Here is a 17,254-nt window from a genome sequence, read left to right on the forward strand (position 1 = left end):
TCCCGCCCTGTTTTGGCTGTTGATAAAACGTTTGTGGATATATGAAAGAATGTTGCCTCTTTAATTACGCCCGTTGTCAAGACTGTGTTATAATTTTTAATTTGACTTTGGATTGATGTTTCCTTATCGGAAATTACTTATTCGTTTGAAAATGTTTGTAACATCTACTGATATAATTCCACCAGGGTACATAACTCTGCCCTGAAAAGATACGTGTACGTCCAAACATATCTCCAACCCAACATCTCCCAGTATGATAATTCACCCTTGTATATCTAAATTGTGCATACCTAGGGGTGCTAACGTAACTTACACAAGAGATCGCTCAAACCCTCTGTTTTCAATGTGGTGGATTTATGTAAATGGGCGGATAGACATTTTGAACTACGTAGATTTGGACTGTCATCTCACAAGATTGCTATCAAATCATTAAAAAACAAGAGTTCGGAGACCTCATACCTCCATGAAATATTTGGAGTCAATGCAGATTTATTGTTTTATCTTATCTCATTAATTATGCAAAAAAGCATGTAAATAGCATGATGTATCTTAAATGATGGTCTTCTCCACCAAAATTACAAATATTGTATGTGTGATAGTCATTTCCTTTGGCAGAATACCATGTTTACATTTCATCATAGGTTATGTTATACAAATTGCTTTCACATTTCAACATTCTATATAACTTCAACTAACTTACATGTGCCACAAGTAAGTTATTCCCACAACTTACTAGAAAAGAATTATGGCACTTTGCATTTGCATTTTGGTATCTGTAGATGTTCAACCTGCCATAAATTACAAATGTCACATGTATTAAAGTCCTACTATGGAAAAACTATAAGTATGGATTTTCCTCATCAATTATGAAAACTAAGTCATGTAAGTACATCTCTGTTTAAGCTACCTGCACACCGAATATCATGGAAATCCATTGTTCCATTGTTCAGTTATCGTCCTTAGAACATTTTGACAAAACCGCCCTGCAGTTCTCGAGCAAACTGCCAGGGAGCCCAAACTCCACAACTTATTCATTACTTCTTACATCACACATGCTATCTGCCACCAAAAAATCAAGACCATAGCACGTCCAGAACAAAAGATGCAAAAAGCCGAAGTTTTGCTGCAGTACCAAGGTCACATACCAAAATCTAAACAATATCCCCATGAAAAAGTATTTTATCATGGAGATAAACAGACCGCAGTTACGGCAGTGATATGAATGTATAATTTCATCAACTCAAATGCACATCATTTGGCACACTGTGTCCATCATCTATGGCCAACCTTCTTCATCACAAACAAAAATTAAACATTGTTATTGCTGCATATTGCAGCATTTTAGTTTCAGCAACTTGCGTAAGAAAAAAAATAGCGAACTCAAACCACCAAAGATTGAAGTACAATATAGCGGGACAACATGCACATAACTTGATGCTTTGAGAATGTGCCACCTTCACACAGACTTTATAAGTGCAGTTATTTGACAGAAACGCGAGGGGGCGTCTGTCGACTTTTTGGTAACCCCCCCCCCCCCCGTCACTGGACCCGCGGCACGCTGGCGGCGTCGCTGCGGCCGATCGAATTGACAAAGCTAGCACTCAACGAATTTCATCGACAAAAAACGAGTCTTTTTAAGCTTCGTGTGTTTTTTTTTTTTTTTTAGTCATACTTGTACGTTTTGAATGATATTCCCATTACAAAGTCAAGGGTAACACAAATCCAGTTTAGGACGCAGCGACGCCGCCAGCGTGCCGCGGGTCCAAGTGAGAGGGGGCTAAAGAATAATACGGTCAACACAAAACATACATTACATTGTCAATGACGCGCATGTAACGCAATATCTTGCGCTGAGTTATATTAACAACTTGTTTCAGTACCACCTATTTACCATAGATTTCCCTTCCTTTGTAGTTTGTAAATGATAAGACATCACTCATTATGCAACATACCGTTGTTGGTTTATTCGGATAAACGAAACAATACTTTTCCACTTTTGTGTAAAAAGACAGTAGGACTAGGACTTCCAAATGACAGCTAGAAGTGAAAAGTTCCTTTGTTTCCATTACAAGACATTGTCAAGTGTACGTTGGTTTTATTTTCAAAAGGGTAATCATTTTCATACGCTTAATTGATTTCTTACAGTGTTTCTCTGTTGGGCCGAAACTACACATGGAAACAAAAGAGTGTTCGTCACCCTCTGCTTGGATACAATGTAAGCACCAGAACAAGAAACTTTTGCTGCTTGACAGCTCACTATTTCAATGGAGAGACGGGTACAAAAATATCGCCAGACTTTTGTTACGTTTGTTTCACGTCTACTTCACGACTGTTGGCAACACTGTCAGGGTGAAACGGGCCATCCTTCGCGGGTAGTTACAATCTCACGGGGTCACCGCTAGGGGGCGTTAGTGTATCAACAATACTTATTATGGATGACCTGCGCACGCGCACTAATTTTCGTCTTTTTCCCCTCAAAAAAAGTTTTCGACCATAGTCGCCATACTGTAAAACGTACAAAGCAGCTGCAAAATGAGCAAATATAGGTCGTCAACTGCAAAGAAATGTAGGTAAACGGGCAGTAATGTCGTAGAATGGTTTTAAGCATTCTACGACATTACTGCCCGTTTACCTAACTTAAAAGTTAATCCCAAAGTCAAAGACTATGATGTGAAAGAACAAAATTGAAGAATCTATTGTTCGATATACCATACTTAGTCTATTTAGTCATTTTTTTCAACATTTCTGACCACTTACATTTCATAATGTAGGCAATTTTTTTCCCAACCTTTCATTTTTTCGCACGCTCGCATAAGTTTTGGGGTTCCCAGAGGATGTCATCCATATAATCGAATCAACGTGGCCAAATCGTTGGTCCGAAATGAATTGTCACTAGATAATGGGGCTTGTTGTCTAGTAAGAAGTACAGCTATGGGTGACATTGCCAAGTTTGCTTGTTTATCAATTATCCCACTAAATCTGTATTGGGAGATATCTTGTACAGATGTACTACTTGAGTACGAGACTACGTAATACAAAGGATGGCCCGTTTTCTAATGGTCACGGTTAGTTTCATAACTACACAAGATGCTTACGTTTCTTATACCATAAGACAATCTGTCTTCACTAGACAACGTATCCTCTGAGGAGGAATTGTCACTAGAAATAGAAGGACGACATATCTAGGTTGCCTGTTGTAGTTACGGGTTCCTACTTCTACTCCACTGCACCTCAGAAACCACAGAAAATAAATGAACAGGCCAGGCAACACGCCGGTAGCAGCTTCCTGTCGGCTACTGTACAAGAAAGTAGGATTTCAACAAGTCGGGATACTATAGTCATTCAACTTGGCTCTGATATGTAGCTTGCGGATGGATATTTCACAGAAACGTCATCCACAATACAGAAATAAGGTCCTCTATTTTCCTATTCTGTACATTGACATTTACAGGGACGTTATAAAAGGCCCGTTGGTGATGGTATAGCAGTGCTTCATACGCTGATTTCTAGTTCCTCTTCCCCCAGTAAACGTACATTTGCGATTCTGGTATCATTTGCGGCCTTGGTACAATGATTCCATGTCTTCAAACCTGAGTAAAATAATATAAATAGTTTTGATTTAGATTCGTCAAAAGTCTACGACGCAAAATCGTACAAATTGACTTTTTTTCGTAGTCTCGTGTGGTTCACATCAAAAAGAGGTTTGAAAGTTCCTGAACGACAGTTGTATTCAAATTTCTACCAGGTACAGTTTCACACCCCGAAAGGCATGACCGCTTGAAGTCTTTCTACCGATTTAGGCGTCTCCTGAGTTTTCATGTCGGGAATACGGTGCAAAGCCTCGCAGCAAGTTTGTGTTCTTGATGGCAAAAGCAACTAAACCCGCAACGATCTGAAGTCACTGGAAGCGAGGGTAGATGTTGATACTGTACTGCTATCTGCCGTAAGAAAGGCGATCTTTCCAGCCAAAGAGTTCTTTGAAAACAATAATCAGTACTGATAGTTGAATTTGTAACGTGCTTGTCCTTTTTACCATGTCACAAAATTACTTGTATGATTAGGTTTGATGCTGTTGTGTTCGTCGCCAGTTGGTGCGGCTCCGGTCATACTGCCGACTCTCGTCTCCCGGGCAGTCTTTGCAGCACGATGCCGTTTGGCTCAAGTTCTTTAAAGGGAAATTCAACGGCACTTCTCGGTCGGGGAGGGTTGTCCTGCCGCAGATAGTTCGCCTGGTGGTTGGCATTGACGTGTTTCAGGAAGGGACTCACTCCTACGACGGTGTGCACATTTCTGGGTCGAGGCTTGGGGTTCATGGGGAAGGTGTTGAGGTGCAACTCATGGAAACTCCTCCGCCGAGGACTGGGCTGCCTCAGGAAGGGGTTGGAGAGGGGTTGTTGGGGCCGCATCACCGGCGACTGGTGCGCGCTTCTGGACACCCGAGGTCTGTCAGGCTTCAAAAATGGGTTCGGAAGGTTCTGTCTTTTGTTCGACACTGCGCTTACGAGGTGATTGACAAATGCTTTCTCTATAGCATCCTTTCCTTTGGCATTCCCGGCCTCGTTCTCGTTATCTTCAGCATACAGCTCTGACATGTAAGGTTTGCTATGCTTGACGGAACTGTAAGCAAACGCCCTGGTCGCCATGATTACGTCCGCCTCAACCTCAGATCTTTTCCTCTTTTTTCTCTTCCGCCCAACCTCTTCTCCCTTCAAACAGCCATGAGTGCCCTGTGGGAGAGAAAAACAACAAATAATAGTGACTTTTTCCATTGTAGAAGAGCACACATGTTCTTAACATATCGAAATATTAGATATCTCTGAGAACTACGTACCCTGCTAACGATTGCCATGAGTTCTTTCTTGTCGAACTCGCACCGCCTCAGTGGCTCCCGTAAGCACCTGTAGAAGAAGTGCTCTAAGATCAGGATGACGATGCTGAGGACTATGGCGGCCAGGAGGAGGTAGAACACACCGGCGGTGTTCTCTATGCCCAACGGGTGCGTGTCCAGATCAGACGACGCCTGGTTGCACGATCCTGTCAGCCACAGTTCGTGCAGCTCCTCCAGTTTACCTGCATGGACGAGCAATGCGGCATGCTGCCATTTAGCGAGCGCCCAGATGCAATCACATAGTTTACAGTACATAGTATGCAGACCATGCGGCATCTTGCGAGAAAAGGATATGGGGATGGATGTAGCAAACGTACTTTGAAGATTGCAGAACTTCTGTCCTACAGCACCGACGAATGTAATGATCGCTAAGTAGGTCGTTCCCGTTTAGTGAATAAATTTGTCTTTTTTATACTGTTCTGAGGCAAGGAATTCTCGCAAGATCAAACCGCAAGGACTGACGACGGGTTGAAGTCTGCAACACACAAGCGCTGAACAAGACAGGCTCCATGATTGGTCAATGCATATTGATACATTGCAACATCGCAACATCATACTTCATGTGAACAACAGCGCAGGTCAAACATAAAGTCACAAGGATCGGTATTGTGTGGTCCTTGGTCTGCGGGTAAACAGTCGTTACAGTGGAATAGAAGTCATGATGTTAACATCAATTCCAACCTCAGCGTTACCAGGATCACCCCACATGCTTTAGGACTCTGGGCCCGGGTCATTTTGATCTCAAAACTGCAGCAAATGTGTGCAGCCTTGTATCTCATCAACCTTATTCGGACAGCGCCACTCTATCTATGCATAACAGGTAGTTTGTCCATAGTGCCATGGGTTACTACTAATTCCTTGCCTTCAGCCCTACAGATTGCATCTCCTTAATTGCGGTTTCTTGTTTATCTGGTTATCTAAAAGAGTCTCCAGAACCAAAACGAGTAAAGATGGTTTCGCTGAAGCTCAAATATTCATTGTTGGAGATGAGTCTAGAAAAGAAGTGTGGTCCCAGAAATGAATAGTATGTGAAGCAGCGATAGTTGAAAGGCAGTGCCGCAACCCTGGTAACGGGGCTGGCACAGACCATGACTAAGCATCACACAGTGGACAGGGTTGTCGAAAAAATACATCTCGCTCTCTTTCTAGACCGGGGAGTGCACAAAATATCGACACGTTTGGCTCCATGAAAAATGAAAAATAAAAAATGTTGGGAAAAATGACTTGAAGGGGGACAGCACGAGACGGACATCCGCATAAAAGTAGAAAACACAAGCCGTACTCGCTAGGTACCACGGGGGTTTTGGAAGGGGTGAGGCGTCACAAACCCCCGAAAGCCACTTTGTATGGAGATCTTCTATAAAATCTGTGGGTAAAAACAATAAAATCCGTAAGATAGTCTCCAAACCTTTTCTTGGAGTACACATCTTACGTAAAAATTCATTCAAGGTTACAATACAAGTGTCACTTGTATGGAGTAAAATTCCAAAACAACTGAATGGGATTACTGACACAGCATTCGGGACGATATCGCAGAAAAATAACACATTCTGTATCACATACAAAATCTTCTCTGAAATGAATAAATTTCGTTTGGCGGAAAAATCGAATGAAACGAATATTTTTGTTTTTGTCACAATGGCTGTTGTCACGTTATCTGGTTCCCATAACCCACTGCATGAACCTGTGACATCGACTTGAATCTTTAGCATGATATAATTACATATAAAACTGTCACTTCGCTGATGTTGTCTTTAGATCATCTTCACTCAATAAATTTGTAAAACGCCAAACTCGTACGAATAAGGAGTGAAAATATAAGTTGCATTAACAGACTAGAGTATCCGCCAAGTTACTCGGATACAAGCAAGCCTTTCCAAGGGGGAGGGAGGTAAGATGAAAACTACATGATGTAAACGATATTCCTATACGAGTTTTATCATTCTTTTGCCTTAGAGTTTTTTTGCACATTTGACCGAAAACTGACGATAATCCATTTCAAAATGTAAAATCGATGTGGAACGATGCGCAATCTGTTGCATAGAATGGAAACGACAGTTAGGCAGGGACTCGGGAGCTGAAAGGGAGATCTACAACGTCTGACACGGTACTAACATAAATACCGTGTCCTATGAGTTAGTATGCTTATTTCCTTATGCCGCGGCATAAGGTAACTTTACACAAGACTAACCAATCAGTTGATCCTCGAACAGATCATTTTGCACGGCTCACTTCCCTCCGCTGAGAGGGTGCTTTGTCGTGTCTTCATCTTCTACTTAATGGTTGAAGCATAATTTAGGACACATTCAAGCGGTATATAAAGTGAACGCCTTATTTGCTATGTGGGTCAAAGACCGTGCTATATTTGCCTTACTTAAATCACATAATCGAAACAGACTCTTCAGATATTGATATTCCGCGGATACGCTCTGATAACATAGTTCAATCCATTCTGCATGTGTCAAGGTTTGGATGCGAGTTCATCTGCTTGTGGATTTATACTTTCATGCAGAACATAAAGACAGATTTTCGTGTAAAATAATATGGAATGCAACGGTCTATGTAGCAACTCAAATTTCACGACGCGTTCTCAGTGGTGTTCTTATTGTGTTATGGAACTGAACTGTGACTTGGTATCAGAAAAAAAATCATTTTAACTTCGTATTGTGAGGTATCCCGTTTCGATTTAACAGAGCAAGATAAGACTGTTACTTAATACAATTACCAAGGGGACATGTGTGAGAGACACAGCAATCTCCAAAGTAGGTGGAGTCTCCCGACCGAGTGGGTACACAATATTACTTCTATTATCCGATCATCCATCTCTGCCGTGTTGGTCATGAATATGAATAGTCATGTTGCTGAAAAATTGCGATTTTTTTCCCTCTACTCTCGCTGAAAACGGTTACTATACGTCCCATCAGACGAAAAAAGCACAATATTTTGAAAAGCCTGGATAAGTTACGCAAATGCAGCAGCAGAAAAATGACTCGAAATAAAATGGCCTTTTATTGATTATTCATCTGATGATGAAAATGGGGCGAGAAAATTGCATCTATGATGCTTCTCAACGCTATTGACAGGTTAATCCAGTTAGTGCCCGAAAATATCTAGTTTGACGGCGACTCGCGACAACCTCCGACCTCCATAAGAATCAAAATACTGCCTAGTGGTGGAAACGCTAACTGCAGTATTTGCCATGTCAGCACATGTATCTATTGATAAATGGATGCCATATGTAAACCTGTAACAGACCTTACCGTTCGCAAAATACGAAAGCAGAGCGAGGTCGATATCGTCGACCCACTCCGAGTTCTTGGGAAAGCCTATACCGTAGCCGGTGGTGGCGAACACGCTGCCGTGGCCGATGGTTCGGAGCTGGCACCCCTCGTCCTTCCCGGCTTCGTAGTTCAGCACAGCGGCGTCATAGATGAAGGCGTCTAGGGTGCTGTTTAGAACATATTGACCAGAACAAAATGATTATCGAGGGTATTACATATTAGATAGAAGACTACACTCTTTAAGCCAAAAAGGCACGTTAAGCCCACCTCTCACTGGACCTGCGGCACGCTGGCGGCGTCGCTGCGGCCGATCGAATTGATAAAGCACTTGTGTGTTTTGTTGTCTTCTTGGTCACACTTGTACGTTTTGAATGATATCCCCATTATTACGTCAAGCGTAACGCAAATCTAGTTTAGGACGCGGCGACGCCGCCAGCTTGCCGTGGGTCCAGTTATGCTAGGGTCACATTTTCAAGCCGGTGCCCGGCCGGGCTGTTTGCGAAAACGAAAAATAAAAATGCATATCAAGAAAATACACAATTCATAGTTAGTAGTAGTTTTTGAATTTTTTTGGTCTTTTGTTGTCTTTTATATCATATGTTTCGTTCCCGCAAGCTACCCGGCCGGGCCCCGCTTTATTTGGAAATTTGACCTAAGCATGAGTGGGGGGCTTTAGCTAACGTTACATAAAGATAATGCTTGCCAACACATTAGCAGCATTTCCATTCTCCCCCCCCCCCCTATTTGAAGGTAATTTTCAACAACTCAATAACAATCTGCACGTAGACTTACCAATAACCTCTTCATCGTGAATCATTACCTTCTAAATGGTGATGAAACTGTTCTTTTCCACATCTTTCTTTATTTTGTCGCATTCAAACTGACCTGTGATGCGCACTGCTTAATGATTTTACTTGTATGACTAGGAAGCAAATCAATTGATTATAAATTCTCATCTCATGATCCCACCAAGCGTCGATAACAAAATACCGGATACAGGGATTTTTGTTGGTATTTTTGTATTTTATTTAGACATAAAAAATGTGAGAAGCGGCGAAACCTTGTGATGAAGCATCTCTGTTATCTGATACCTGCTTTACTATTGTGCATCCCGAAATATAAATGATGTGCACCACTCACCCTCCCTTTAGGGCTTGTATAGCTGCATTGACGCTCGGTTGGTTGTACCTCATCATGTACTCGTGCATTCTCCTGAAGTTCTTTGAAATGAAAGCTTCGGTGCTGCCGTTGGGTTTCGTTCCGAACCTGAATGAGTGGGCGAACGGGTTGCTGAACTGTAGAGAAAAAGAATCATAAACGATGTCAATACCGGAAGTTCCGCTGCGGTACCTTAGAAAGCCGTTAGGGGGCCATAATTGAATTCGACCTTCGTCTTCCCAATCTCTACCCACTTACAAATCATTGTTGGGGTCCATCCACAGGTTCTCGAGTTATGCTGTTCATTCACACACACACACACACACACACACACACACACACACACACACACACACGCACGCACACACACACACACACACTCGAATACACACACACACAAACGGCATCTAAAACAAAACAAAATCTTGACGAAGATTAATACTGGCAACTGCAGAAAACGAACAGGAAAGAACTGCCGAACGCATTCTAACTACAGAAACAACGTTTTCATTAAGACATTATTACGACTGCACTGCACAAAAAAGCGACAGATTTCGGTTTCAAGAACCGTGTCATTCAACTTCATGGGTGCAGATGTTGGCTACAATCTTGGTTGAAAGTGTCTAGCCTTTCGAGGTGTTCAGACATGTAGGATGACAAGACGTATTTCCCTTCCTTACATCCCGGCGGCCATGGATGAGTCTTGACGTCAATGCGGGGATGAAGTGTAGGGGTTAATCCTGACCCCCGACACTGTCTTCATCCTCGTGTTCAGTTTGATTTCCGTTAATGTCCCGGCATTACCCTTTGGGAGGTTCAATTTTCTGTATCATTCTAGGCGGATGAATTGTCATAAATACAGTTCAGTGAGTATAATTTGATTGGATAAGCGACCTTAACCAGTGTTTTATGTCGCTGTATGTTTACATCTGTGTAGTCTATGTCACTTTTTAAAAGTGCGTCAGTAATAGTGGATACCATGGTATCTTATCTATTCTGTTGATGATTGCAAATTGCAAAAGTATCAATCAATACTAGTTAACCCTTGGCCATGTTTGAATCTAGAGGCAGATAACGGAAAAGCTATACATGTATATGGCGTATTGTGATGGTGGTCATAACCAGTTGGGAAAATTGTTGATGCCCTGATCTATTGCAGGGCGTGATCTCGTGACTTATTTCCCATCCATTCCACTAAATGGCGATCGCGCAGCGACCTTAACTGCATTTGTGTAACCTTTGATTCCATATAATATCGTGCAATATGAAAAAAAAGGATGACTGAAACGACAATAAAGCACACAGGCCGAAAAAATCGTTCTTTATCTATGGAATTCATCTCAATCAAATCTTAACCAATTCGTATAAATCAAAATTTTGTCAAATCACTTGGTCGCAGAGCAGTCGCAGCGAGGTCGCCGTCCTATAGCTAGTGAGAATGGGTGTGTGACCTGTGATATTACGTACCTTCTCGTCTGTGAGACCCGTAATGGAATCGGTGTACTCCTCCTGGATCATGAAAGCTGCCAGGTTGGCTGTGTAGGTCGCCAGGAAGATGACGGCGAAGAACGCCCAGAAGGTGATCATGTACTTGCTGGTCGCACCTCGAGGATTTTCCACCGGCACAGAGTTGTTGAATATGAGGGCCCAGAGGAGCCAGAAAGCTTTTCCCACGGTGAATCTGCCAGCTATAAAAGATACAATATACAAACTTTTCCATTAGATAAATGTTAAGAAATCACGTCATACCAAATCAATTTGTAAACGCCATGTCTACCGGTATTAGGTGATGGAGACTTTAATGCATGTTTTAACTCTGAAACAGCTATCGTGTTTTTCTCATGCTCTTGGGATTCACCGCAGAAGACGTGATGATCCACGGCAAGTCCATATCTGGCAAATTGTCACCTCCGTGAAAAATAGAGGTCATGCATTAAAGGCAGTGATTGTGAGTGTGTTATGTAAATAAGGCCTAAATTTCTAAAATTATTGAGGAAATTCTTTAATTTCAGTTTTCGCCATATTGTAAAATATCTAATTTACTTTTAGGCAAGTTCAACATAAACAAACACTAAAAATATGGAAACGATTTGCATATTTAATACGAAAACTCCTTAGAGGTAATTTAAATGATTGGAATTCTATATTTGTCATATATTTAAGGTACTTAAAAGTCACCATGCAAACATTATGTGAATGTGGAAGTCGCGTGCATAAAGTTAACAAAAGCTGAACATTCCGGAGGTATGAGGTTGCCGAACTCTAGTTCGGTCATGCAATTCACGTACCTTCGCTTGCTCTTGGTGGAGCGTCATCTTGGAAATATAAGAATCACATTGTCTTAGTCATTTTCATGTATTTACACGTATTATTTGGTCTCAATCGTCTTTTGTACAAACGTCCAGAATCTACAAAATCCGAAATCCAAGCGAACATGAATCATTCCGGTTGCGCTGAAGGCCGTGCTTAATTGAAATACAGTGCTTACCTGACGGGTGAAGGTTGCCTGCGTATCCCTCCGGACTGAAGAACTCGAAGGCCATGACGGTAAAAGCTACGCAGGACAGGCACACCGCAAACATCGCCATCCACGCGAAAACATCAAAAGGTTCTGCAAAGAAACAATATTTGGTATGACAATTGACATTCCTTCATAGATAGTCCACAAATGTTCAGCCTTCGAAATACTGTGGGCACCCTATCTCGAATATTTCTAGTTCCTGTTCTTAAGTCTTTGCTATTTTCAAATAAAATCAAACACAGCTAGATATTCCTATCCTGGCTTTGAATAGTACCGAACAATATTCCAGTGTAAATGTTATAATGATATAGTTGTTTGTTAAATATACACGAACCTAAAAATGCAGTAGCCGGCACGACACCCTTTCTTCTCCTGGTCATGACGGATATCCCCGTCTCTACAAACGGCATCGAGAAGTCGACAGCCGTTGCTCTCTCCTTTGTAATAGTAATGGACCCCAGGGCCATTTGGGCGTGACCCTTCACGAGCTCGCCTATGCAGCCCGTCCATTTTCCCTTCTCGTATTTGCCGTGCTTGTTATCCGGCACCAGGTACAGGTCGTAGGAGAACATGACGTCTCTGGCCAGCTCCTTCAGGAGATCGATGCAGAATCCCGTACAGCACATCTTGATCCCTCCCCTGGCGGTGCGGTTTCTGTCAACACGAATACGGGCAATGTCATGTAGATGTTACAAGGTCAAATAGGAAGACATTAACATGCTTACATTAGCAAATTGAACATGAATTTCACATTGTCATGGAACGCTCTAGATATAAAGTTTTACGTAATAACTTATTCACATTTCTCAAACCAAGTACAACAGATTTTAAAAGTCTCGATGCTACAGACAGATTTGAATATATTTTAGATGCATGCAACAACACCTACAGTGCAAAAATAGGTAGATATATAAAAGACTGCTTTGTCATCAGAAAAAATACCGAAACAAATTATTAGCCCACCCTTATTGTATTAGTAATCATGATGTTAAGTCTTATTCTATACTTCTATTTTGTACTATGTTTAATAGTTGTTGTCATACATTGTACCTTGTATAATTGTCGTGTAATAAGGTTCTTCATTATGTTGGAACCCCCGTAACTCAATGAAATAAAAAAAGTTGAATAGGCACCGGATGGCTCTTCAACTTCAATCAGGATTTTGCGTATATCATTTGCAGAATTACTGTCACCAAGTCACAGAGACTATGTCTAATGTAGGATGGTCTCTATGACTATTTCCTGATAAGGAACAATGTCTGCAACCTCTCCGTTGCAGGATTCATATGTGCATCACGATCTGCTCACTTTTCACGTACAGAGATTCAAATTCTGCAGTCGCTTTTGATAACCTTGGGAGTCAAACGGACTGCAGTGCATGCATATTAGGCAGTGTAACTTTGTTACAAAACAGACGCTTGCCTCTTGCTCCAATTTTCCTGCAAGACATTTGTTTGAATCAATTGTCACGCCTGTGCTTTTAGCTGATTCGAAAGTACTCATACCCTAGTGACCGTTCGAATTATTTTTTACACAATCTATCCTTCAGTTAAAGAAAAGGTACACAAAAAATTCGACGGAAAGTTCCCCGACCTCCATCCTCACGAAAGCCAGTTTGAAAAGCACAATTCATTCTGTTTCGGAAATTTAGAACACTGACGTCATATAATTTAATCATCAGGTGAGAAATTTAGAACACTGACGTCATATAATTCAGTTATCAGGTGAGAAGGCGTCGCGTCAGCACGGCATACGTTGCAAACAGTGGAAGATCTATTACGGACTTATCTGAAACAACTTGAAGTAAGAACTTGACTTTGGGAAATAACAAGCATATTATAGTAGGCTTTTCAATTTTTGTGTGCAGCTTTCCTTTAATGTGATGTGAGGTACAACTGGCTTTTAACTTTATGATAATCTTATTTACATTTTCTTGCATTCCACAGTGTTGTGACACTCCCCGGTGATATCCGGCTCCGTGGCAGTGATAAACGGGTGTTCCAGGACGGCCACGATGCGGATGTGTTTGTCCTTAGAGATCCCGTCAGGGGGATATGCCTTATTCCCTGGCCACGTCACCCCCTCCATGTACAGGCTGTCTTTGTTCCAGCTTCCCACCTGAAACAACGCCACGTCAGAACTAGTGAGAAATGCTGCGTCACCTCCATTTGCGACATTTGAGTGTTGTCCGAAAGAATTACCCTCCAACCAAAGGTTGGGTTTCGGGTTGGGGTTGGCGACATAGGGAACCCGTGACAAATTAAATAGAAAGTCCGACAAAAATGCCTAAAATGACGTCAAAAACAAGCCGAAACCCAACCTCTGCTTGGAGGATGAGAAATTGGCAATTCCCTATCGCACCTACGGCTAGAAAATAAAGAGATACATATATCTAATATACAACAATTATTTCTATCAAAATCATTTATGAGGAAAGAAGTGAACTGAAGGGATTCGGGTTGCCCATCACTGCATTCCAGAATATTTCACACTGTAACGAACAGGCATGGGTAAAGTAGTGGAAGAATATTTCAGTAGCAAACATTGCAACATGAATAGCGTCTTGCTATTCAAACGTGATTTGGATAGTTGTGCACATAATCGTGCAAACTATTACTAGCAAATGCACCTGCATTGCTGTACTTTGTAACGATCATCTCCGTGTTTTGGTATAGATGACAGTAGGCCCGTCATGTAGGAATCTAGCCTCTGCCTCATATCAATTATGGTGTCTGGCAGATGTGATCGTCTGCAATGTACATGACCCCACCATTTTCGCCCAGCACATAACTACACATAGATAATCAATTTTAGTACCATTGATCATGAACGACGAGCACTTGTCAATAACCCTCGGCTTACGTGCTAACTAGCCAACTAGCCAGTAAGCCAACAGCTACAAGATCAATCTTGACATCTATAAATGCATCGCTGCGGTTTGGCAGAACAAGCTCCGATCTGATAACAGTATTGGCGTGAATTTGTATGTTGGCTCACACATTTGCCGTCCACCATTCAAGATGGAAGAGTGATACTACTGAAGACCCGTGGAAAGACTGATTAATGACTTTGAGCTCAGGAATGGGAGAGGTGGCGGGTTATTCAAGTTCACGGCATGTATGCACACATAGAAACAGGGCACCGCAGCTAGCTTCACGGGCAGGCATGCGCAGTGGCGGCGTATTGTGATACATCAAAAAACGTGACATGCCTAAGCCCCGTTAAAGCGAGTATCATCATTTTGTATCATAACTTTCGTCCCCTCTTGGGAAGAGTGAAGGAACACAAAAACATGTCCATTGTATTACGATAAGGAAGCCACATTGGCAACATGCAGGCTCTGTCTGTATCCTTATCCTTATCCTCGTCATCATCACACATTAGCGATGTTTAAGGCATGTTCATTAACATCACGATTGCCATGACTCAATCTATACAAGTCGCAAACGGTGCCATTCTTGGTAATGGCATATCGTCACAACAAAAGCGCCAGTCCCTGATAATGAATGGAAAAACGATGGATCCAGTGATTGCTCTGACGTGAAGACTAAATTACCATAGGAAACAAACTGTACGCTTTATTTACCGGAAAAGGTATCAGCAATCCTACCCATTTCAGACCTTTTATAATGCTACCTATTATTCCAAGTGAAGTTCACAGTTTTGCGCACAGGCGCTCCATAGCCTTACGCTTGCTTTGTTGTCAGATAAATCGTTTCGTAATAAATTGGACACACCTCTGGCGCAGGCAATCATGTAAATGGCAGCATCTTTATCGCAAAATTGGATGCTAGCAGAAAAATGTCAAGAGTTAGTTGCCAACAATGATCACCGACCAAAGTACCAATAGATTTACTGTCATCCCGGCAAAGACATCAGATACAGGGACCGAGGCATATATTTCACCTCCCCTGTGGAAACGGATGCTCGTACCGTATCCTCTACTCCCATCACACTGTACTCAGGGACATTACAATTACAGATATATGTACACGACTCCACCATTCCTGTTAACCAAAGAGCACTGGAATTAGCAAGGTTCTCTATAGCTAGTTAATCACTTTAATGAGCATTCATAGGATGTGCGGGAAACAACGCTAACGGATAATCCACGGCCTGATATAACTTGCCAAAACTATGTGTACGGAGAATTATGTGTGCGCGTGTCTACTTTGAATTCCATCGTTTAGCCACCAGTGATGAATGATGAATGATGAATTGAAACACGCACGGTGTGCATATTCAGGGATGTCCCTGTACTCAACATTGAGGCTGCTGCTATATAGCTAGTAGAGCAACAGCGACACCCCTAAATATGCACACCCTGTGTTTTTCTTACAACGGAGAAACTTCAAATTCATCAGGCTACTACCATTGGAACAATTGATAGCCGGGAGACCCCGGTTCAACCCCTGGGAGGGGCATCTCGGTATGGTCTTGGAAGGGGCGTAATGGGATCCAGTGTTGGAGGAGGTGCCTCCAGTACGTTGATGGGAAAGGGCTAGGAACCCCGTCCATAGCTTTAAAAACATACCCTGCTACAGAAACATCAAGGAACTACAGGGTAAACAACGCATCTCTGTATATTTGGCATCCAATGTCTTCTGGAATAGACTTACAGACGTACACGTACAGAGTGGTGGTATTTGCACCAGACGTTATGAGACAGGGTCCTGCTCTCCTTTCATGGAATCTTTCTAAAGTGCAGATTAAAACAGACTCATCCAGGTCAAATGAAACTCCCGCTTCGACCTTGGGGGAGGAGTTTGAATTCATAGAGTCATCTCATCAACTGTAGCAGCAAGAGAGACTAACCAATGGGTTCAGTCTAGACGACTTAAAGTTTCAAGACGGCTTATGCAAAACAACAGTGCAATATGCAGATGCGTTGCAAATTCATTCTTAAATGTTGTCAACGCCAGCTATGTTAACAGGGGTGAATGTTTCAACAAAAAGACTACCAGTAGACAAACTGCCTCTAATTCTGACGTGATATACGCAGAAGGCGCCATGTTTGCTAATGTGCTGCAGCTGGCACTGTGACTCGTAGGTATTAGACAATCAGTATTCTGTGCAAACGACCTCATAGCATACATGGACGAACAGACTCATGAAGAAAGTTGGACGGTACCAGTGCTACCTGTCCTAAGTACTTTTAAATTAAGTTACTTCGCAGACTGGCGTGATTACAATGCTGTCAGGAAATAGATTTCAAATGGCCATTACACCACGCACCTCATCTCAGCGTCTCCGTCTAAAAATATACAGTTGGCACGGAGGCAGCTGTATAAGGCAAGGTCAAATAGTATCACAGCCAAGCGTAATTTTAGGGTGCCATCTAGATATTGACCCCGACTCGGGTATTCTATACTCAATACACGCAGGGGAATGCACAGAGGGAAGTGG

At 42.2% G+C, this 17,254-nt stretch overlaps 1 protein-coding gene across 5 annotated transcripts in view; it reads right to left on the reverse strand.

Annotated features, from left to right (window-relative positions):
• Positions 1 to 2,645: 2,645 nt before the first annotated feature.
• Positions 2,646 to 17,254, reverse strand: part of LOC136440299 (glutamate receptor ionotropic, NMDA 2B-like) — a 73,093-nt gene continuing 58,484 nt past the window's right edge. For 3 of the 5 annotated variants that reach the window (XM_066436252.1, XM_066436253.1, XM_066436250.1), the window contains 10 exons: positions 13,776 to 13,966; positions 12,183 to 12,502; positions 11,816 to 11,938; positions 11,616 to 11,642; positions 10,795 to 11,015; positions 9,310 to 9,464; positions 8,149 to 8,336; positions 6,171 to 6,254; positions 4,832 to 5,070; positions 2,646 to 4,727 (listed from right to left, as the gene is read on the reverse strand). In XM_066436252.1, coding sequence (XP_066292349.1) covers positions 4,104 to 4,727; positions 4,832 to 5,070; positions 6,171 to 6,254; positions 8,149 to 8,336; positions 9,310 to 9,464; positions 10,795 to 11,015; positions 11,616 to 11,642; positions 11,816 to 11,938; positions 12,183 to 12,502; positions 13,776 to 13,966 — 2,172 coding nt within the window. In that variant the 3' untranslated portion in view covers positions 2,646 to 4,103. The remainder of the gene's footprint in view (positions 4,728 to 4,831; positions 5,071 to 6,170; positions 6,255 to 8,148; positions 8,337 to 9,309; positions 9,465 to 10,794; positions 11,016 to 11,615; positions 11,643 to 11,815; positions 11,939 to 12,182; positions 12,503 to 13,775; positions 13,967 to 17,254) is intronic. The other 2 variants (XM_066436251.1, XM_066436254.1) reach the window with 2 other exon arrangements.

This window comes from Branchiostoma lanceolatum, chromosome 8, assembly GCF_035083965.1.
Source record: "Branchiostoma lanceolatum isolate klBraLanc5 chromosome 8, klBraLanc5.hap2, whole genome shotgun sequence".
Classification (NCBI taxonomy): Eukaryota; Metazoa; Chordata; class Leptocardii; order Amphioxiformes; family Branchiostomatidae; genus Branchiostoma; species Branchiostoma lanceolatum.